The sequence below is a fragment of the Callithrix jacchus genome, chromosome 6 (genome assembly GCF_049354715.1).
Source record: "Callithrix jacchus isolate 240 chromosome 6, calJac240_pri, whole genome shotgun sequence".
NCBI classification, from domain to species: Eukaryota; Metazoa; Chordata; class Mammalia; order Primates; family Cebidae; genus Callithrix; species Callithrix jacchus.
This window is the reverse complement of record NC_133507.1, coordinates 69,765,869-69,788,725: the sequence shown is the minus strand read 5'-3', so window position 1 is coordinate 69,788,725 and position 22,857 is coordinate 69,765,869. Positions and strand designations below refer to the sequence as shown.

At 41.8% G+C, this 22,857-nt stretch overlaps 1 protein-coding gene across 11 annotated transcripts in view; it reads right to left on the bottom strand.

The window, feature by feature from the left end:
- Positions 1–22,857, bottom strand: part of PLA2R1 (phospholipase A2 receptor 1) — a 134,208-nt gene that overhangs the window by 109,833 nt on the left and 1,518 nt on the right. For all 11 annotated transcript variants that reach the window (XR_013518903.1, XR_013518904.1, XR_013518905.1 and 8 more), the window contains exons 2-3: positions 6,112–6,495; positions 3,372–3,545 (exon numbers count right to left, since the gene is read on the bottom strand). Coding sequence is in view for 7 of the 11 variants with exons in the window: in XM_002749407.7 (XP_002749453.5) it covers positions 3,372–3,545; positions 6,112–6,495 (558 nt within the window). In the remaining 4 variants the exon portion in view is untranslated. The remainder of the gene's footprint in view (positions 1–3,371; positions 3,546–6,111; positions 6,496–22,857) is intronic.

Below are 22,857 nucleotides of genomic sequence, written 5' to 3'. Positions count from 1 at the left end.
ATGAGAATTAGGAAGGAGATTGGAAGGTAGGGTTTGAACTTAGAGGAGAATAGAGATGTTGGCAGCAACACTGTGGGGTATGAGAGAGCTGCATGACAGAACCATATAGCATTGCTGATCCATGTTGAGGGCTCAGGTGAGAGCGACCATACATTTATTGTATCAATCTGGTTGTTTTTCTTTTTTTGTGGTGGTGGGGGGGCAGAGTCTTGCTCTGTCACCCAGGTTGGAGTGCAGTGGCACAATCTTGGCTCACTGCAACCTCCACCACCCATGTTCAAGAAATTCTTCTGCCTCAGCCTCCTAATTAGCTGGGATTACAGGTGTGCACCACCACGCAGAGCTAATTTTTCTATTTTTAGTAGAAATGGAGTTTCACCATGTGGGTCATGCTGGTCTTGAACTCCTGACCTCAAGTGATCTGACTGCCTCAGCCTCCCAAAGTGTTGGGATTATAGGCGGGAGCCACTGTGCCTAGCCAAAATTTGCTCTATTATGTCACTCTAGCAACTGATCAGAATTATATAAAAATAAGGTTCAAGGATAAACATATCATTCCACAGGTAGGTACCCTAAAAATATCTCAAATTAACTAAGTGTGACTGCTAAGAGAGATATACAAAGAGAGATATACAACTAAGAGAGATATATAACTAAGAGAGATATACAAATAAACATACAGTATAATTGCAGCTGTTTAAGGCATACAACCTAGAAAGGCCCAGAATTGCCTCTAAACAAACCCAGAGAAATTCCTGTGTGTCATCCTTATTGCTGAAGATGTTTTATTACATCCTTCACTGCTGTGTATGTGTTTATGAATACTAACTTTAAATTTTGCTCATTTACAATAAATTTTTTTTCCAAACAAAGGTAGCATCATTTTAGATTGAGATATTTTTTAAAAAAAAAACCTCCCACATAAGAAGGGTGAGATACAGCAGTGAAGACCTTTACTTTATTCCACTCACTCTTCCCTGTGCTATCCACTTGTTGACCTCATGGAAAGAGCTATTGGCGTGCTCAGGTTTCAATCTCTGACATGTCATTTTGAGTTATATTGGCTACCAGGAGCCAAAAGTAATGAGAAAGGAAGAAAACTGGCACCGAACAAATAAACATGCTCTCTGCTGGTTGTGGTAAAGGTCAGGAGAGCTGGAATCTGGCAGGCTGTCAAGTGGAGGAAGCTTCTGAGTCATAGGAGGCTGAACAGATAGATAGTCTCAGGAATGGAAAGCCCAGAGCACCACTGAACCCAGGCTTCCACTGGGAAACTGTCATTGCTTATAAGTGACAGAGGTTGGTGGCAGGGTTCTTTTCAGAATCTTACGGAGAATGCCGTAGGTTTTTTTTTTTTTTTTAATTTAAAGTCCCTAGTACTAGAGTCGTGTGACGTATGTGTTAACTTTATTAGTATTTGTTCATTTATTTGGTTTTAATAATGACATCTGTTGGGGATAGAAAAGGAAAGAGAAGAGATGATGTAAATAATATGACAATAATAAAAATAATATAAAATCTGGTTCAGGAATTCAAGGTGTGTAGGGATTACATGCATACACACCTACATGCATACATTTAGATTCAGATAGAGAAGGCTGGTGATTTGACAGTTATAAAATAACAAAATGCTTTCATGCTGGTTGGTGAATAGCCATTGTTGCCCCAGGCTTCCCTGCTCCCCACCCCCCACATTCCAGCAGCTAAGGGGTTAATATCAGCAGTGGGCCTCTAGAATTCCCAACCCCCACACTAAGGTCTCCACTGTAAGGTCTCCCTACCATATTGATGGTTAAATGTATTGACATTACCCCTGTATATAGATGTGTATTGCATAGAATTATCTCCATATTATTAATTGCCTGAGGAAGAATGATCTGAACCATGGTGACCTGGGGCACTTTTCAAAAATGCAGATGCTTGGGTTTTACATACTAAACCCACTGCATCTCTGGAAGATGGGCCAGGTTATGCATTGAAACTATCTCCCAGGTGATTCTAGGGCATTGTCTCAAATATAGTCTGCATATTCTGGCATACAGCAAATCTGTCTGTCCTGTCTTAATGCCAAGTTCCTTAAAGGGAGGATCCTAAGTCCTAAAACTCTTGGCATTCACCACTATGCCTAGCTTAGTGCTTGTTGACTGACAACAGAGAGGAGAAATCATCTGTTCAGAAGTGTTTGCTGAAAAGATAAATTGGGTTTGATGCTGCTGTTGTTGCTGCTGCTGCTGCTGGCTGCAATTGTTAACCCTTATGAGTGGTTTACTGTGTGTCAGACATTATGAAAAGTGCCTTGAATGCCTCATTTAATGGAATTGCGCAATAATCCTAATAGTTACTGCTATTATCTACATTTTATGGCTGAAGAAACTGAGACTTAGATGGAGGGAGCTTCCCAAAATTTCACTGTTGCAAGGAAGCAAGATTCCAATCTTGGCCTGATTATTTCAAAGGTTATACTGTTTCTTATTTACTAAACTGTACTGGCTCTTGGATTAAAAAACAATTCTACAGATACTTTATAAATCAGATTCTTTGGAGTTAATCTCATTAATTTGCCTTTGCTTCAAATTTATTTGTTGCATTTTATATATGCAGAGGAGAGACGGGCATGGGAGATGAAAAGACTGTAAAAGCTATACTTTCTGACTCACAGAAACCAAGGGGAAGGAAATTGCATATAGAAAGTAGGAGGTATGCATAAATATTCCCCAAAACCTGGGAACAATTGGAAACCTTCTAGCTAAATAAAAATAAAATAATAAAGCACTAACTGAAAAAAAGTTAGAAAACTGCCACTGCCATTGAACCTTGAAAATCAAGTTAAGAAAAAACAAATGAGATTATAGCCAGGAGGTAAGTATTAAGGAAAGCAAGTCAAGAATCCAGTGTCAAGAAATAATGAGGGCAATTGCGATTTTAGAAAGATCATCAAGGGGCCAGCTGGTGCCTGGACTTGACAATGGGCAAGACAAACAGCCTTGATGTGGAGAAATTAAGGCAGCTCATGAGTGGATTGAAAGGCTAACTGGTCTTTATATGAAATCAGGTTTGTTTTCAACTATCCAGCCAGGAAGCTGGGATCAATGAGATCGCAGAGTATTATAATTTGGTTAAAACATCATTATGCACTGAGCTTAATGAAGAATGTCTAATTAACATCTCTTCAATGCATGGAAAAATAATATAGATTAGAATTGTCTTTCCAAGGCAAAAACAAACCCATAATCACAATCTATATTAATACCATCAGGGTGCTTATTTGGACTTCAATATATCAATCCCAGTGCTTTTGTTTAGATACAGATAATTTTTTAATCATCTTTGATTTATTCACGACATATATAGAAAACAAAATTTATTCTTACTGGGATCAGGGCAAAATCCCCACTTTTCATCTCTTTCATAACGGCTTGTCGTGGCACACCACAGTAAGTCATCTTCTCGACCTTCACGGGTACATTCATGATGCCACTGGTGGTTATACTGGAAGGGAAATATACACGGCATCCCGTGGGTGTTCCCTTTGATTGTATGCAAATCTAGGAGAAAGAAATGTACGAAGTCAGGTAAGTATGATGTCGGCTTTATCTCTGGAAACTGCTGTATATCTAAAGCATTTTTTTATGGACTGAAACCCTAGTAGGGGCAGATACTCACAACAGCAGAGTGAGCCCTCAGGTCCTCACTGTCTCCTGTCGGTAGAAGTGCTAGACCCAGTGCTGGGCTCAGAAGAAGTGTTGATACATGGTTTGCTTATACATTTATCTACTTGTTTACTTGTTCACTTACTATGGTGAGCTGCCACAGTAACATTCATATTTGTGGATGGATGAGAAGAAAACTTTAATGGAGATTTACCTTCATAGTACCTTCCAGTCCCCAAATGCATCAGCCATTAGCATCTAAAGCTCAATAGATACATAGGCATTTATTAATTTATTTATTCAATAAATATTTATTGAGCATTTAATGTACTCAGTACTGGGGATGCAACAGTGAACAAACCGGCAAGAGTTCCTTCAAGTGGAACTTCTATTCCAGCAAGGAGAGAGATATACAAATAAACATACAGTATAATTACAGGTAGTGATAAGTGCCATGATGAAAAATAAATAGGACAAGAAGACAGAGTGGGGTGTATGTGTGTGTGTGTGTCTGTGTGTGTGTGTGCGTGTGACAGAGGGAGAGAGAGAGAGAAAGGAAGAGAGAGGAAGAGAGAGAGAGGGAGAGATGGGGTGGAGGGGCACAGGGCACTACTTTGGACAGGAAGGACAGCAAAATGTCTCTCTGAATAAGAACTGGGTGACCTGAGAGTGCAGGTCTTCAGAAAAGAGTTGATCCAGCAGAAGAAACAGCAAGTATAAAGAGCTTGAGACAAGAACAGGTGTGGGGTGAATGAAGAAGAGGAAGGAGGCTTTCTGGGAAGGGAAATCACAGACATACTGGAGTGTCAGTGCACATAGGGCTGTCTCCCTGCCATACTGTGGGCTTTGCCCTCTACCCTGAGGATGGGGGCAAGTCTTGGCAGGTTTTGAATGGGAAAGTGATAGGATCAGATGTCCATTTTAGAAGAATCACTGGGGATGCAAAGGGGCAAATGGCCTACACAAGGAGAGGGTGAAGTGAGACGGCTGGCTGGGTGGCTTCTACAGTGGTCTAGAGTGAGATGACCCTGCAGACGTGGCCTGCTGGCTGCTTTCTCAGGATATTGCAATACTTGGTCATTCTTGGTCTTAATCAGGAACCAACAAAAACTTTTCATGACTCAACTGTGGCTGTCAATGGTAGGTCCTGGGGCAAAAGGACCAGCTATGGAGAGCCCCACAATTGGCAGGGGCTGAACTGACATGTCACCAGGCACCAGCCTTAGCGGTCAGGGCTCTTTAGGAACTGTAGGTATTTCAGGATATGTCCTTTTCTTTCAATCTCCTTCCTTTTACTCAGAAGCCTATGTTCCCTAGACTCTTTACCTGCATGCACCATGAGTGTGGGTATGTGACTAAAAAGTTAACATAAAGCAAAATATCCAGTTCCTCTTCAGAACTGTAGATTATTCAGAGTGCTCGCTTTATGTTAGTGAGTCCTGAAAATGCTGGGCCCTTGGTTCTGTCTCTTTTTAATCATTTCTTCTTTAGGAGTTCCTTGCTCTTCTTCCCAGGACTGTACAGAATTCTTAGGAGGATATGCTTTTGCGAAAGCATAATTCTACAGAGCACCATGAGGGGAAGGACTCCACCTGTCCTATAGGCCTTTGTAAATCAGGTGCCTAGCCCAGTGCCTGATGAATGTGTGATGGATTTGACAGCACTGCTGGATAAAAATGTGGGATGAATGGATGGATGGATGGATGAATGGATGTGTGGGTGGATGGATGGATGGATGACAGATGGATAGATGGATGGATGGATAGAGTGAGCTACCAAACAAACCCTGAGGGACAGGTTTGCGATTTTAGAATTTAACCACGTAACTTTATTTATTTATTTTTAATGTTTAGAAAAATAACCGCAGAAAATGAAATTCCTTTCTAAACCATGCTTCCCCACCAACCATGCTTGGTATCTGCCAAATAACCCCTGACAACAGTCTGTCATTTATCTTCAAGTGACTTGCACCATGACAACCACATGAATGGCAGCCAGCGTGAGGAGGCATTGGAGGTGCCTTTGACACATACCTCCAGAGGTGGGAATGGGTTTTTACAACAAGAGAAATGGTGACGGGGAGGAGCGGTTATTATATTTGTCATGACAAAAGTCCTCACTTCAAAGATCTTTTCCTTCCACCTTCCTTTTCACTCTCCCTCCTGCCTGCTTGTTCTTTCTCCTCCTTTCCATTGCTTCCCAGAGTCAGTTAAAAGTTTTTCCTCCCAATACCTTTAAACTCTGAGAAGTTCTGCTTCTTTAGCAGAATTTAGTATGTCCATTCTGAGACTCTCATAACCCTTTTACCATAAGCAAGGAAACAACTAAAATATATTTAGCAGAAGTCCGGTGAGGGTCCAGGCCTTGTGTACTTCTTTCACATAATGCTTTACAAATCTTTATTTATAGGCAAATTTAAAAAATATGTCATTACCCGAATACTTATCTAAATTATTTTTACCTTTGTGTAGATATTCGCAAATGTCTCCACCACCTGACACATAAGAAATCCACTTATGAAAATACTTCCGTGAGGCCACCACAGTGTTATTGCGCACCACCTGGACGGAGTACTGCAGCGGGCCCATGATCATCTTCCTGTTACAGCGCCACCGCAAGGAAACGAGGGTGGAGTCACATTCATATAAGCTCAACGGCTGCTCTGGGGCGGAGGAATTCAGGCCCAGGCAACCGCTGCCTCCTATGTTAAAGAGGCCGTGGTTTGAAACCCATTTCCACAGCATGTGCTTGTTTGCTTGCTTGCAGTTCTCCAGGGTCAGTACCGATTTCCCTGCTTGGATGCATTTCTCGAGGCTCTCGCTTTGGATAACAAATATCCCTTTATCTGAAACAAAAATCAAAGACATGGCAGGAAATTTTCATATAGAATTAACTAGCGTCCTGAGGATATCAGTGTGCATATCTAAGTGCGAGATGCCACAGTTGCCAGCCATTTCCCACAGGTCTGGAGTTGCTGCGCAGGTCCACCTGAAGGGCTTTATTTTTAAAAAACAGAGGAGTTTCTTGGGAAGCATGAAAGGGCTTACTGGAGTTAATGGCAGAGCTCTGATCTAAGACCTCATTGGCCATATAGGAACAAGGGTTACCAGTCAATCCACTCAAGTCTGTTACTGACAGAGAAGATGCACTTGTACAATTGGTTAGAGAGGGGGACTGGTAATAATACTCAGGGCTCCTGGGGAGGAACACTGGGTGCCAATGGATATGACAACACTGGCTTTCTCAGACAAGTGCTTGAACGTTAGGAACACAGCTGCTAAATCAAGCGCCTCTGAATGAAAATCGCTACCATCAAGTTCCTGTAGAAAATCAAAAGGCTATCAGTGAAATGCTGCTTTGTGATCTGATACAGAATTCAATGCTGGTCAGAAAACAATGTTTATCTGGAGTACAAGGGTGGAGGGGGGGATCTCTTAAAGACAGCTTGCTGGGTGGGGCTGGCAGAAGCAGGTAGATGCCCAGGGCACTAGCTATGACACAACACCTCAAAACATGAGAGGTGACGGAGCACCATTACAGTAGCAGAAACCAGAGGCCACATGGATAGGCAGAGATAGCAGGCATTTTGCCACATGCCCCTGAGCTCTCCTCCCTGAAGCAGGAAGAAGGAATTTGGGTGAGTTTCCTGTGAAAAAGCTGGTGGGACCCAGCTGGGGAATACATGTTGGCTGCCAACTTGCTACCTGACTTTACCCAAGTTGCTGGCCTGACTTTACCCAACCTGCTACCTGACTTTATCCAAGTTGCTGGCTTGGGAGGCACCTAGTACTCAGCAGTTATGAATGTGTTTTCTCAGAGGCTTTTTGAAGATGGCAACCGAGTCTCATTTCTCTGGTCTAAGCATGGATGTGCTGGGTGGTGGAAATTCAGTCAGTGCTTGCTGTTGAAACATACTCGCTGCTTTGGCCTCTGGCTGCTGAGGTCACCTCGGTTCATGTTTGGTCAGGCCCAGGTACTCTTTGGTTCTCCATGAGCTAGGCTCCCCTCTTCTATTTTACTTCCTGTCTATTCTTCAGAACTCTGAAGGGACATGATAGGGTTCCCTCGAATGTCTGGGGTTTAGGGAAGGTCATGTCATGGAGGGCAGAACGGGAATGGGCAGAGGTCTTACAGAGGTTTGGGACAGGGCAGGATGGGACTCCTCATGGATCCATGGTGGAACAATGGTTCATTCTGGTAAACGTTTTTGGTTTCTCCAAAGTTAGCCTGAAGAGAACTGATTTGCAGTAACGAAAATCACTTAAGATATTGTTATAAAAAGATTGTCCATGTGTTAGTAAACGCTATATCTCATTTAAGAATTGGTGACCCTACTTATAGCCACAGATTTGAGGAGTTGAAGTAGTTATCAGAGAATTGCTTTGATCACTGTACATCAGAGCAAAAGAGAGGGGGTGGGGTGAGGAAAATAAATGGTTTTAGGGAGATTTCATTTAGATCAGGAAATTTGTTTTCCTAATGAAGGCCTTGTCTGCATGGTTATTAGTAATAGTCATTCAAAGTCAAATCCACCTCTCATCAATGCAATATGGAGTCTGGTAATTAACTTACTGTCCAACTCTCCTTTTCACTTTTCACTTCTGGGTTGAATGTTCACCTTAATTTCTGTTGTAACCTACTAATTACTTTCTAGCTAACCTAGAGTTCCATTAATTTTTCATTAAAGGATTACTTCACTATAATGGGTTTGTAGTTCAGCTTCTACCTAATATATATGTTCAAATATATTGTAAGCTCTGCAACTCACTGACTGCACCTCAGTTTATACACCTCAGATATGTGTGTAGATGACCTAGCTAGTGGTTGAGAGCTTTAGAGTCACATAGAGCCATCACAGACCCGCTGTGTAACTTTGGGCAGATTGCTCCATTTCTGTGAGCCTCATCTTTCCTCTTTAAACTGGGAATATGTATGGTACTGACCTCTTATGGCTGTTAAAAATATTCCATGGAATAACCCATGCAAAGCACACCACAGACCACCATGAAAAGCCTCAGAAAATGGGAGCTGTCATTATTACTTTATCCCTCTGACTTTCTGATTCTTGGTCTATAGCTCCAGCTGTAAATCTGGCTGAACCTACAGAGTGCTAATCTCAGTATCCCTCAAAGCCTCTTACACTGTTAGCACAAAAGTTTATTTCTACTTCAGTTTCTGCAGCACACAGTAGGTGCAGACATTTTAGTTTTAAACAATCCCGAGACACCACGCTATCAGCTTTTATGGAGGAAAAATACTCTCCAAACAAACAGGTAACAAAATATTTGCCTCCTTTGTTCAAATACATGTGCAATTATGAATTAAGAGCCTTCATCTGTTGATTTTCTGCATTACCCACCTGTAAAGTCTACACTGTAGGTTTTTTAATAGAAAAGAGAAAAATACATGGTGTTGATGAGCAATGTGTAGATCGGGGGATGGGTGGTCTGTGAATCAGTGGACATGAAAATTACACAGCTAACATTTGGGGTGAATAAATATTCTATGGGGTGGAGAGATTTGAAACTGTGTCTTGCTCTGTCACCCAGGCTGGAGTGCAGTGGCACTATCATGGCTCACTGAGGCCTCAACTCCCCAGGCTCAGTTGATCGTCTCACCTCAGCCTCCTGAGTAGCTGGGATTACAAATGTGTACCACCATGTGTGGCTAATTTTTTTTTTTTGATAGAGACAGGATCTCAATATATTTCTCAGGATGGTCTCAAACTCCTGAACTCAAGCAGTCCTCCCACCTTGGTCTCCCAAAGTGCTGGGACTACCGGTGAGAGCCACCATGCCTGATCAATAATGCTTTTAAACTTTCAAATTAATCAGTGTTAAGAGAAAAAGAGTGGCAGAAATTGGAACTTCTGTAGTCACACCAGCAATCACAAAAGTACCTTTCCAAAGCAGAACATATTAGACACCCCTAATCCACTGCTGCCTAATTTTGGGGTGCTACTTACATTTCCATGCCAGCTACCTTTAGGAAATAGCTTTAGAAAAGTTATTCAGAATGTGCCATAGGCAAGTAGCTCTGGTTCACCAATAATAATCAACATGTTACCTCCAAATATACCAAGTTAAAAAATGACTTGAGCCCATTTTTCCATTAAGTTATGATAGAATATGATCCGAGTACTGTTAATCTCCATAAATTCACTGAAGAGAAAATGATTACTTTCAAATAGACTGTGAGGAGACTTAAAATAGGTATCAATATTCTGATTGTTATTATATGTACATAATGTCTCTAACAAAACTATAATGTGAAATTAAGCCACCAATCCTTAGTGTGTGTAGTGGCTGGATTTTTTAAAAGATGGAAATCAAACATGGGAGGAATCAAGATTGATTATACATGTCAAGGACATCAGTTCTGCTTGAACACTGATTAAGTGATTAATGAAGTACTGCCAGAATTACTAAATCTCATTTCAGGAAAATGTTATTATACTTCCCTTCATAATTATAAGTTTAGGAGGAAAAATGAGATTGATTTATTAGAAGTAACTTATAAGCTAATTTCTATCCTTTTTTTTTTTTTTTAATAAGATTCAAGGAAGACAGTGGTTCTACTTTCTACTTCTGAGTTCTTTAGGAGATCATTTCAGATCCACTCTTTGGCCCCATAAGATAACGTGTGCTCTTCTAAGGAGTGGGAGGAGAATGTTTCATTGATCAACTGTTAAACTGAAATTTAGGGTATTACCTTTATGACTACATATGGAACATTCATTCATTCAACTAGCTTTCATTGGCTGCCAGCTACTTCACAGACACTAAGATGCTAGAGATAGAGAGAAATTATTTGCCTAAATATCTGTCCTTTGAAACTGTATATATTTGTTCTGGAATCATGGGAATTTGCATAGCTAATGAAGAGAGTTCATCAGTTCCAAAGAAAACATTAAAATTGCATTTAAAATAAGCCCTTAATGGTGGGACCCGGTGGCTCACGCATATAATCCCAGCACTTTGGGAGGCTGAGGCAGGCAAATCACTTGAGATCTCTACTAAAATACAAAAATTAGCCAGGTGTGGTGGCGCATGCCATATTTCCAGCTACTTGGGAAGCTGAGACACAAGAATAACTTGAACCCAGAAGCAGAGACTGCAGTGAGCTAGGATTGTGCCACTGTGTTCCAGCCTGGGAGACAGAGCTAGACAGTGTCTCAAAACAAACAAATAACAGCAACAACAAAAACAAAATAAGCCCTTAAAAACAAGTGATACCACTTATAAGTGGGAGTTGAACAATGAGAACACATGGACACAGAGAGGGAAACAACACACACTGAGTCCTGTGGCAGGGGCAGGGAAGGGAAAGCATCAGGATGAAGAGCTAATGCATGAAGACAATGGGATGATAGGCGCAGCAACCCACCATGGCACACATTTCCCTATGCAATAAACCTGCACATCCTGCACATGTATTCCAGAACTTAAAATAAAATAAACAATTATTTAAAAAGCTTTAAGAACCAAGTGATAACAAATAAGAGAAAGAAAACAAACCAAAATTTAAGACACTGAACTGGCTCTTCAACTGATGTCACATGAGAGGTGGACAGGACCCCTCAGCGTCACCAGACTCTGAGCAGGGAGTGTGCACACACACATACTTGGCCACTTTCAAGGGAGGACAAAGCAGGGCAGTGCTGGAAGGAAGACGGGTGTGGCAGAGGAGACTCACTCCACCCATAAGCCCAGAACCATGAACTTCAGAGCTGGATGGAATTATAAAGATTATTTAATTGAGCCATTCTTTTACTTTTTTTTTTCCAAATCCATTTTTTGTCTTAGAAATTTTATATCTGTCTACTCAATTAGGACCATATTCAGTTCAGATGTAGCTTTATTTACATGCATTCATTTATACATTAGAAAGAAGAAAATAAACTGGTATAGATTGTTGCCAAACATTTTGAAGTAGCTGACTTGAAATTTCAGATGACAAACATCTGTCAAGTGCTAATATGGCATGGTTTGGGAACCCGGCAGATAGAAGGATATACATGTCATAGTGTTTGCCTGCAAGAAAGTTACATTCTCCAGGGGAATCCCTGAAATACACAGAAAAAATTGTAACTTAATGCCAAAATATATTTTGACATAGGAGATATAAGCAAAATGGGGTGCCATGAGGTTGAAGCCTAAAGCCTGGGGCCATTATTGCAGTTTGATCTGCCTGTGTGAACAGCACAGACTGAAGGTACCTACAGGAAGTTTCTCCTGAGGCCCCTCCACTTGACCTTCTGCATCCCTTCTGATCACCTCTCCCTGCTTTCGGTGTTCCCTTTAGCTTTAGACAGCTCTTCTCTTAGGACTAGCTGAATGAAGGTTTGAAGTGTTAAGTAAGATAACATTTGTACTGTTATGCCTTTGTGAAGTTTCTGCATTTTTCACAAAAGCCATTTGAAAGAAACAATAAAACAATAGTTTTAATGGTGCCGTTTTAGACAAAGGACTTTCTGGTATTCAATAAATTATACCAGGAAGGTGTTCACCTAATCCAACTATACACATAAAGTCAGTCTTTGAGCTGCTCCATTAAGGGAACTGGAAGGAGAAGTTCCAGTGCATGGTTCACATCAAGTGCAATGCTTATGACAAGCTATTAGAAAGCCACAGCATGCAGACTGCAAACCCATTTCAATCTCCTACCCGAGTCCTGTAGGTTTGAAATTGCTTCTACTCCATCTACCCACAGAGCTAGTGCTGGGCTCATGTACTTCCTGCGCTGTAGCCTCTCTTCACTCTGTCCATCTCCTTGCTGTTCTAACAGTATTTTGGTTTCAGCAGGGATGCAGTCCAGAAGGAAACAGGGAGGTCATCTCTCCTCTGTAACCAGTCTGAAGATGAGCAGCTTCTCTCTTGAGATATATTTTTTCCAGCTTCACAAATTTGGGTTTGTCTCTGTCTGTTCCATCTAATGAACAATGGATTCAGAGCTGATTGTGTTCCTAAGATTACTCTGTAGCAGGAAAGGATACTGTAAGCTGCTGAATCAAGTCCTATTCATGGCTGAGTGATGCAGAAAATCTGGATTCTTAGTATGACCTTTCAAACCAGTAAGTGAGGAGCTTCCCAGGTTTGCAGCAGGCAGCATGTGCATGGTTCTTCAAAGAACAGATCCACAGAACAGAGTGAAAAGTGGGCCAGCCCTTCCTACTCCCTCTCTGAATGAAAATGTGCATTTTATCTCAAATTATGTGAGTTTCTGTGTGTCTCTTAATCTGAAACCACTGAGTTCCTGTCAATTGCCTTCTATTAACCAACTAAAAAGTTATCCAAGTACATTTTTTAGAAACCTCTTTGTCTTGTCTCAGAACTTCCTCCTCTTTCCCTGTCCTAGCATTGTCCTTATATCTGAGACTTCTTTATTCTCCGACATCTTCTGAACCTGGATAATCACCATCTCCACAGGGCTGTGGACCCCTCTTGCTGAATCTTTTTATGTGCTCTCTTCCCTTTTCTCTCTAATCTCCCCCAATCGCCACTCCAAGTTCCAGGAGGCACACAATACTCTTTTTCACATGTAGGAAAAATGAAACCCAGCTTAATCAGTGCCACTAGATTGCAGTTTTCTGAGGCTTCAAATTGCCTATTACCAACCCCTGTGCCAGGAGGGGTTAACCCTTTCAGACTTTCCTTGCCACTCCCTGCCCATTCCTGTCCCCTCCTCTATCCTCCTGCTCTGTCCTCATTTAGCAGTTGCTGACACTAGCAGAAAAATCTCTCTTCTGTGATGCTTTGCTAGACCTCTGTATCTTACCAATTAATTTTTAAACTGAGTTGAAAACATCTTTCTTCAATTTAGCTTTTAGTCTATTCTCCCATCATTTTGCCTTTATTTAACTGGAAAGTACCTAACAGACATTAATCGTGTAAAAAAAATCATTATTCACAGGAGCTCTGTGATTATCTTATAGACTGTGTTGAAAATATACCATCTCAATCACCAGGGAGGGTCATTACAAAGTGCAAGTTAGGGCAAGACACAAAAAGACAGAACATTGTTAAGATGCCCTCATAAATGCCTGCATATTAAAGCCCGGCAGGGATGGGGGGTAATGATTCAAAGACTGGGTTATGAAAAACAACAAAACCAGAAAACAACTCCACCATCAACCAAAAGAACCCTAGAAATGATGTGACATTACTGAAAACAAAACTGTTTACACTGAACTATTCATCTTAGCTGCTTTGAGAGTATGCCCATTCAAAGAAAAAACATTTACTAAAGGCGAGGTAGAAATGTAAAAAAAACCACAACTTTTAGTGGTAGATAGAGTGTTAGTCCCTGTATTGGTTTGCTAGAGTTGCCATAACAAAATAGCACAAACTGACTGGCTTCAATGACAGAAATGTCTTTTCTGGCAATTCTGGAGGCCAGAAGCATGAGATCAAGGTGTGGCAGGGTTGATTTCTTCTGAGGGCTGTGAGGGAAGGATGGGTTCCTGGATATTGAGATTCACTTGGGGTGGCTGGCAAAATATTACAGAAAATATTAGGGAAAGTTATAGATTATAGTCTCAACCCTTTTGGAAGGCTGCAAGATTTTATTGGGACAGGCTGAGGGTAGCCAGTTCATTATGTTAGAGAAAAGATAGGCACAATAAAAGGTTTTCCTAGTTTACATATGTTTTCCCCACATCTCTTTGTCTCTACTCTGTTTACTCATGTAAACTTTGTCCTGGATGGTCCTCTCAGGGGGAGGTCAAAGGGGAATTACCTGTTAATAGTGTTTACTCTGGGCTCAGAACCTAAAGCTTTTATCATTTGTAAAACCGCTCTTTTAGCTAAGCTAATTATCAGCAAGCATGCTGACTTAGAACCTCTGTTATGAAATGTTTTACTGAATAAATGTGTGGATGTACAGGGGGTCTTGGTTGATTGGTTGCATTACATCCTCTGAAAGCAGCCAACGACCATCCCTAGCCAACTTCAGTCACTGAACGAGGTATGAGAGTGCATTTATATATTTGCCATTGAGTCAGGGTCTGTAGGTCAGACCTCTGCAGCTGGTGGTGAACGTCTCACCTGGATTCTCTCCTTGACCCTAGATGACCAACTTCTGTGTTCTTCATATCACCTCTCTATGCATATTTCTCTGTCCAAATTTCCCCTCCTTATGAGTATACCAGTCATAATAGACTAGGGCTACCCTAACTACCTCATTTTAACTTGTTTAACTCTGTGAACACCCTATCTCCAAGTAAGGTAACATTCTTATATGAATTTGGTGGGGGGAAATTAATCAAGTTATAACAGTCCCTATCCTTCTTATTCAGGCTGTCTACATCATTTGCAAGGTCCAGAGTACAATGAAAATGTGTGGTCTTTGCAGAACATGGGAAAGTCAAGTCAATCTCCTTTTCCCATGGGCCCACAAAAGATTGCAACCTCTGAACTATAATGTGCTTGCAATATCGTACCTGGATTGAGGATAGGAGAGAGGTCCCCACTCAGCCCTCATAGAACCTGCAGAAGTGCTACCAGTCCAATGGTGATGAATGCTGCCTTGCACTGCCCCAAAATGCCACAAGGCATCCACTCCTAGGCCCCAGGCCTCCAGTCCCCCAACTTCAATGCAACCTGGTTGCCACTGTTTGCAGAAGGCAGCAGCAATTGTGGGGAGGAGGCAGCTGAGAATTCATCCCACAGAGGTAGACAGGGGACATCAGGAAGAATTGAACTTAAACTGAAACTCCAAACCTCTGGTTCAAGTTTCGTTGTCCCATTGGACATCACGCACAGCACAAAAATTCAAAGATAGAAATTATTACAAATCCCAAGACCCCAAAACACGGAGCATTAAATCCTAAGTGGAAGGAAGGCCTTTCTGAGGATAGGGCCCTGTGTAACTGCACTGGTTACATCTCCATGAAGCTCTCCTTGTTTGCAGTTGAACAAGGTTAACATTCTGGAAAAAAGACCCTGGAAAACTACAGAGCATGTCTTTTAGGGCAGAACTGCTTAAAACTAGAAGAGTATCTGCCTTGGTTTTCCTGTCTGCACAATGGGTTTAATAGTAATTCTGAGGCTGGGTGTGTAGTTCACACTTTGGGAGGCTGGGGCTAGAGGACAGCTTGAGACCAGGAATTTAAGACCAGCCTGGGCAATGTAGCAAGACCTCCTCTCTACAAAAAATTTAAATGTTCTAATAAAAAGAAAAAAATCGATAACATTGCTGGCATCACAAGATCCTGATAAGGATGATCAATTCATAAATATTAATAAAAATAAAAGGAAACCTTAACTTTTAACATAAATGGTACCAAAGAGCAGCAAAATTAAACAATTTTTATAGTTAATCAGAAAACATTTATATTTTCATAATTGAAAAGTTCTCAAGAGCAGAATACTGAAAGCTAGAAGTGGTAACACATTTTTATTTTCATATTTCTTTGGAACTATAGTTGTCTGGAAATGTGGCTATGACTTTTCTGTTTTGCTTAGCTCTGTGTCACAGAACCCAAGTTACAGAAATTCTAATCATAATTTTCTAATTTTCTTTAGTGGCTTTATAAAATCTTTTTCTCTAAGTGACTTATTATAATGTCCATATGGTATTCTCTTATTTATTTTATGAACAATAATATTTATTTTTACTTTGATCAATTCAAAACATAATTTATGCTCCTAGCTATTCATTGGAATATCTCCAAAAGTCTCTCAAGGATAATTTCTGTAAAAAATGGAGGGTAGGGTTTATAAATGTTTAAATTGATTACTTTGATAGATTATATCAGGATTTGCTGCATTAGGATTGACTTCAGAAGAGGCAACACAAGAGGATCATTTCTTCAGAAAACCTGATAAAAATAAGCAGATTGTTAGGTCAAAGAAGGAGAGATGCAGGGACAACTGAAAGATCTGTGTGGCCCTATCTTTCCTGTCATGGGCTTGGAAACTGCATTGTGTAGTATCAGTTACTGTGACAACCAACAATAGGAAAAGAGTTAGAGGCTTAATGAGAAAGAGTAAATAGGACAAAGAAGACTGGACATCTATGATGACTCACAAAGGCTTGCCAGGAAAGCAGCCAGGCAGAGAAGGTGGGATGAGAAAAGTTTGAAGGAGAGGAAGTGCTGAGGGATGACAAACAGAAAAGGGGGAAATGGAGTCAAGACGGCTAGCATGATTCATGGCCAGGAAGGGCAGCTAAACCACTATTTGATCATGCTTTTACTGAACGTCCATGTTTGCATATTAGTGGAATGGCTCATTGCCTAGACATCAGAATTGCCTAAAACAATACATAAATCAGTAGCTTTGCACATTTCTGCTTTAGGAAAATATCACTCCCATATGTGGAAGGAGGGGTTTGGAAAGGGAGGAGTTGCAGAGAGCAAGAGGCTGGCCTCCTGTTCTTCCTGCTGTGAAACTAAATTGCATGTTCCTGTCATGTAGCAGGATACAGAATGAATTATATCATGGGGTCACAAGACTATTCAGGGATCCTTTGCTTTAGTGCTGAGTACTTGGTTCGAATCCCCATGCTATAAGCTCCTGTAGGCACAAGTTATTTAACTCTTCTTCACCTGTAAAAGAAGGGTATGTATTAATATTGACTGTCTGTTTTGGTGAGGAGACAATGTGTTGATGTAAGTAAAATAGCAAAGAGTAACAACTCCTCAACCGTTAGAAAATGCCGGAAGCAGTAGAGGGGCATGTTTACCTTTGTAGTAGAAACAGAAGCTATAGGGAAAAATCTCAGGGCTAGAGCTCCTCCCCACTGCTGCCTCCAGGTAGTGGCTCTCATAGCCCTCTCTTAGAACCTCTTCCTTTCCTTGCCACTGGGGCCCTCTGCCCTGAACCACTCTTCTGCACATTCACCATGGCTTTGATACCAGCAGACTCCCCACTGTTCTCCACATCCCAAAACCACTTCAGCTTCCACACAGATGATCCAACACTCTGGCTCGATGCAGGTTGTGGCCCATTTATAGTCATGAAATCAACTGAACATGTCATGACCAGCAAGACAAAACAAAACAGAATGGAACAGAGGGAAATGTAGCAGCATGTCATATTAGGTAAGGGTATTTTTTAAATGAAACATTGTTTCAGTCATACATATGTAGACTTATATGCTGTGGGTTGTGATGTAAAATGTATTTCTTACTGTGGCTTGCTGATAAATGAGTCCCAAACCCTACTCCAACTCTAGCTTTGCTCTGGACACTGGGTTTCTTGACCTCCTCTGTTGAGAGGTCTCCACTTTGGTGATCACTCCCACAACCACATCTTGGATCTGGTCACTAAGAATGGGTCCATCTCCAAAACTTGGAATTTGCACTCTTTAATCACTAACACTCCTATTCTGCAACTTTTCCTCATCTCCTAACTTTCACTAACTGTTTTCTTTTATTGTTGTTTTTAAAATATATATATTTCCTCTTTTTAAACCCTGTTTCTTGAATCCAAACTTTCTGCTCCTCAATTTTCCTATTGGGACTGACTTAGCTCAGCTTTAACTATCCAGACGGTTTTTTTTTTTTTTTTTTTTTTGCTGTCCTCCAGAATATTACTCTCTTCAAGGTGACAGGAAACCCCTTTCAAGTCCCAAACTGAACATGGCACTTCTAAATTTAAACATGTGGTCTGGTTCCCCTTTGTACAAACCCACAAGACCCTTCTCAGGAGTACCCAATTAACTCAATCAGATTGTTTCCAGAAGCAGGGTACTTCCAACCAAACTCTTCCTCATCTCTCTCATGCTTCCAAATATAGACATGTCACTGCTTCTTGTTTTGCCTGGTACACTATTCTGGTGTTGTACTCCATCCACAGCCCCTGATGAAGCAGCATCCATCCCTGTGTGCACCTCCTGCCCCTACCATGGCCAAGTAGCCAGGGGAAGGCCTTAGACTAGAGGGCAGAGCATAGGAACTGGCCAGCATGCTGTGAAGAGTGTAACTGGATCCCTCTCCTAGGAAATTAAGTGACTCTTCCCAGGAAGCTAAGCAAACTACAGAGGAAAGTCCTGCTAGTCAAAGCCAAAGAAACCAGTCAACAAAAAGGACAACCAAACAGGAACCACCATAGAGACCCAGAGAGAGAGAGAGACAGAAAAACAAAGTAACTGCTTCATGTCATTGGCCAGTACCTGTTTCCCAGGAGGCCTGGCTGCCCAGAAGAACCTGTCCTGGGTCCCCTCTTGAGATCCTGGCACCATTACAACCAACTTCACGTTTGCCTGAGTGACCTTCAGTGGGCCTCTTTTCTTGAATGCAAAAGCGTACAGAAGGGAACTTTCAGCTCACTGAACTTTTACTGTTGCCTGACCCATGATCCTGTGCCTTTGCACATAAAATATGTGTTCCCAGGGATGCTCAGTCTCCTTTTACCTATATTGCAACTGCTTACTTATCCTTTAGGAAAACAAATGTCCTTTGATGAGCCTCCAGCTCCCTAGACCAGCGCCTCCTCTGCATGCCTTCAGCACTTTGCTCATCCCTGGTTATAATAAGACCTCTCTTGCTGTTTCATAATTGCTTGTGTTTCTATGTCTATCTCTGGACTCTCAGCCTCTTGAGGCCAGTGTCATATCCTACTCATGTTTTTACCTCCCCAGTCTGGAGGTGGGTAGCAGATTCTGTTGGTTCCCTCCTCACACCCCTTCACCTGGAGCTCACTCATCTGCAGACAGTCTCGGTGTACTCCCACGGACTTTCTGTGGCTCTCTGCCTGAGTGTATCAGAGATACCAGGAGCAGAAGGGAGTGAATACCCGAGGAGTGACCCTCAGCCAATGAAAGGTGGGAGTTGTTGGATAAATACTTCAGCTTCCTGCCCCTTGGTGGGTTCACTGAGTTCTATACAATTCCTCAGAGGGTCCTTTGCAAAACCAAGCCCCAGTGGCCTGTGGTGGCTTCTTCCCTGACTGATCTCATGTCCTCACTCCGTTACCATGATTTCTAGAATCACCTCCTAAAAAAAACTACTTGCACCCTAAAAAAAACATGTCTCAGGAATTGCTTTTAGATGAGCCCAACTAAAACAGTGAGATAAAGCACACAGTGCCTGACAGATAATGAACAACTGAGACCATCAGCTCCTATCCCTCTTTCCATTGGCATAGCATAACAAGAGACACCCTGTACACCCCACCCTGTTTCACTTTCTTCTCCCCAGATAGGATCCAATGGCAAACACACTCATTAGCACCCTCCCCTCCTTGGTCGCTGGTCATTTAGAAGAGTCCATCCTGAGAGTTCCTAGGCACTGACACAGACTTGGATTCTCTCCACTCCTGCTCTGCAAAGTTGAGCACTGCAGAAGCAAACTCTCCTATGATATTAGCTGGGGATTATTTAATATTTATCATTTTCCAACCTTCAACAAACTTCAAAACCCTTTACTTGCCCCCAATCATTTCCTTTAGCAATGATTATTCGCTGCTATGACTATGCCCACCTTTCACCAGGATGCTCCCACCCCCTTCTTCTTTCTTTCCCTGCCCTCTTTGTATCTGGAGTACTTGAGTGAGTGAAGTCAGCATGTCTTAGCACTTGCTAGAAGAAGGGCTCAGATTCTGATAAGGGAAAACAAACCACAATCAGGTTCCTTGGACTATCCAACTAGAGCAGAGATCCCCAGCCTTTATGGCACCAGGGACTAGTTTCGTGGAAGACAATTTTTCCACAGACTGATGGGGTGGTGGGGTGGGGGATGGTTTTGGGAGGATTCAAGCACATTACATTTACTATGCTCTTTATTTCTATTATTATTACACTGTAATATGTAATGAAATAATTATACAGCTCGACATAATGTAGAATCAGTGGGAGCCCTGAGCTTCTTTTCCTGCAACTACATGGTCACACCTGGGGTAATGGGAGACAGTGACAGATCATCAGGCATTAGACTCTCATAAGGAGTGCATAACCTAGATCCCTCACATGCACAGTTGACAATAGAGTTCATGCTCCTATGAGAATCTAATGCCACCACTGATCTGACAGGAGGCAGAGCTCAGGCAGTAATATGAATACAGATGAAGCCTCTTTTGTTTGCTGCCTCTCACCTTCTGTTGTGTGGCCCAGTTCCTAACAGGCCATAAACTGGTAGGTGGCCCGGAGGTTAGAGATGCTTAGATTAGAGGTAGGAGATGAGCTTCAGACCCACCAAGTACAGTGCTGGGCACAGGTTAGTAAATAATTGTTACAGGGATGTCAACCTGTCAAAATGGTCTGGATTGGCCAGAGGAAGAGGGGACCATGGTGAAAGGGCAGCAAAAGAACAACACTTAGACAAGTACTATTACTAGCTCCATTTTACAGATGAGAAAACTGAGCTATTGACAGGTTAAGTAACTTGTTCTGGGTCACACAGATGGTAAATGGGATAGTCAGGATTTGAACTCAGACAGTCTAGCTCTGAAGTCTGACAATGTATCATACTGTATCTACTGACTTTTGAATACAGAATTGTATTAGTCTGTTTATATGCTGCTGATAAAGACATATCCAAGACTGGGAAGAAAAAGAGGTTTAATTGGACTTACAGTTCCACCTGGCTGGGGAAGCCTCTGAATTATGGTGGGAGGCAAAAGTCACTTCTTACATGGCTGCAGCGAGAGAAATATGAGGAAGAAGAAAACGCGGAAACCCTTGCTTGATAAATCCATCAGATCTCATGAGACTCATTCACTACCATGAGAATAGCATGGGAAAGATTGGCTCCCATAATTCAATTACCTCCCCTTGGTCCCTCCCACAACACTTGGGAATTTTGGGAGATACAATCCAAGTTGAGATTTGGGTGGGGGCACAACCAAATCATATCAAGAATTATTGATAAATCATTCTAAAATCAGCACAATAGAATCCATCATCTGCCTCCCAAGCCTGGCATGCTTATAATACATATCAGATATATAAATAATACATATCAAACAATTTAGATAAAAAATACTGTATGTATAATCCACTGTGCATTATTACACAGCCATTATTAGTGGAAAGGAAACTAAAATGAGTGTGCATTTTTCTCTCAGTTGTTCTGTGGATGTCAATCATGGCTAAAGTGAGTCCCAGTGATACAGTGAACACAGTGGTAAACTGAGGCACCCCACAACATGGCTAACTACACAGCAGCCATACCTCAATTTGCACATCTGAAGAACAGAGGGCTGGAGTAGACAATGTCTCAGGTCCTTTTCAATGTTAAGATTTTGTTTTTCCATTTTGTATTGACAGGAAAAACTTAACTTCAAACCTGTCCAGCCTACACTTGAAATTCTACTGATGCAGGTGACTGGGGTCAGGGAGGGAGCCTGTATGAGGACTGGTACATAATCTCTGTTCTCCTTGGAAAATCCGCAGCAGCATTTTCATATCTGAAAAATCTCTGTGCCAGCTATGTCAACCCTTTCAGATTTGCAAACTGCACCTGGAAGATACAAGAACTAGCAGATGGCTCTAATTTCAGAGTGCCCTTGACTGCTAAAAAGAAGGCACTGATGAGGATTTGTCTGAGGCCAGGATTTTGGGCTGCTATGTATAGAAGGGATTAGCCATTTGCTGGGAGGATCACCAGCACATACTCTCTGTGTGGCCCAGTCCAACTTCTGTCCTGTGAGCTATGCTCTACCACCTAGTGCCCAGGCAAACCCCACATTTTAAAATGCAAAGGAATAACCATTGCATGGTAAACCTAGTGGGAAGGAACAAGACACAGCACAGGAACAGATGTGCATCCACAGGAGCAATTTTTACTGAATTGACCAAGAAGGTAAGAGCATCTCTGACTTCAGTCACCTTAGAATAAGAATGGTCTTGTTCTACCAGCCCCTGATTAAGCCTCTGGGGAGCTTAGGAAACACAGTCTAGAAAAGATTGCCTCAAAAATGTTGACATACTCTACTGAGGAGGAAAAAATGTGAATGCAGATATTGATCACATCTTGTGTTACCCCTTCTCTCGAAACTTATCTCTAAAGGCAGAGAGGATGGAGGCTGTCTGGAGGCTCCTCCTGGCATATTTAACTCCCTCCTGTCCCCCTCCTACTTGCATATATGGACTTCCCCCGTTAGCCACAGGCTTCTCTGCCTGAGGTGCCCATTCTCAAATGCAGGCCATGCAGGCTAGAAATCTCTCCTCCCATCTCTTTACACATCCCTTTGAGTCTTATGTGTAGTAGGTGCTCAATAAGTGTTTGCTGAATTGATCCGTGTGCACACAAGTGTGTTTGGGG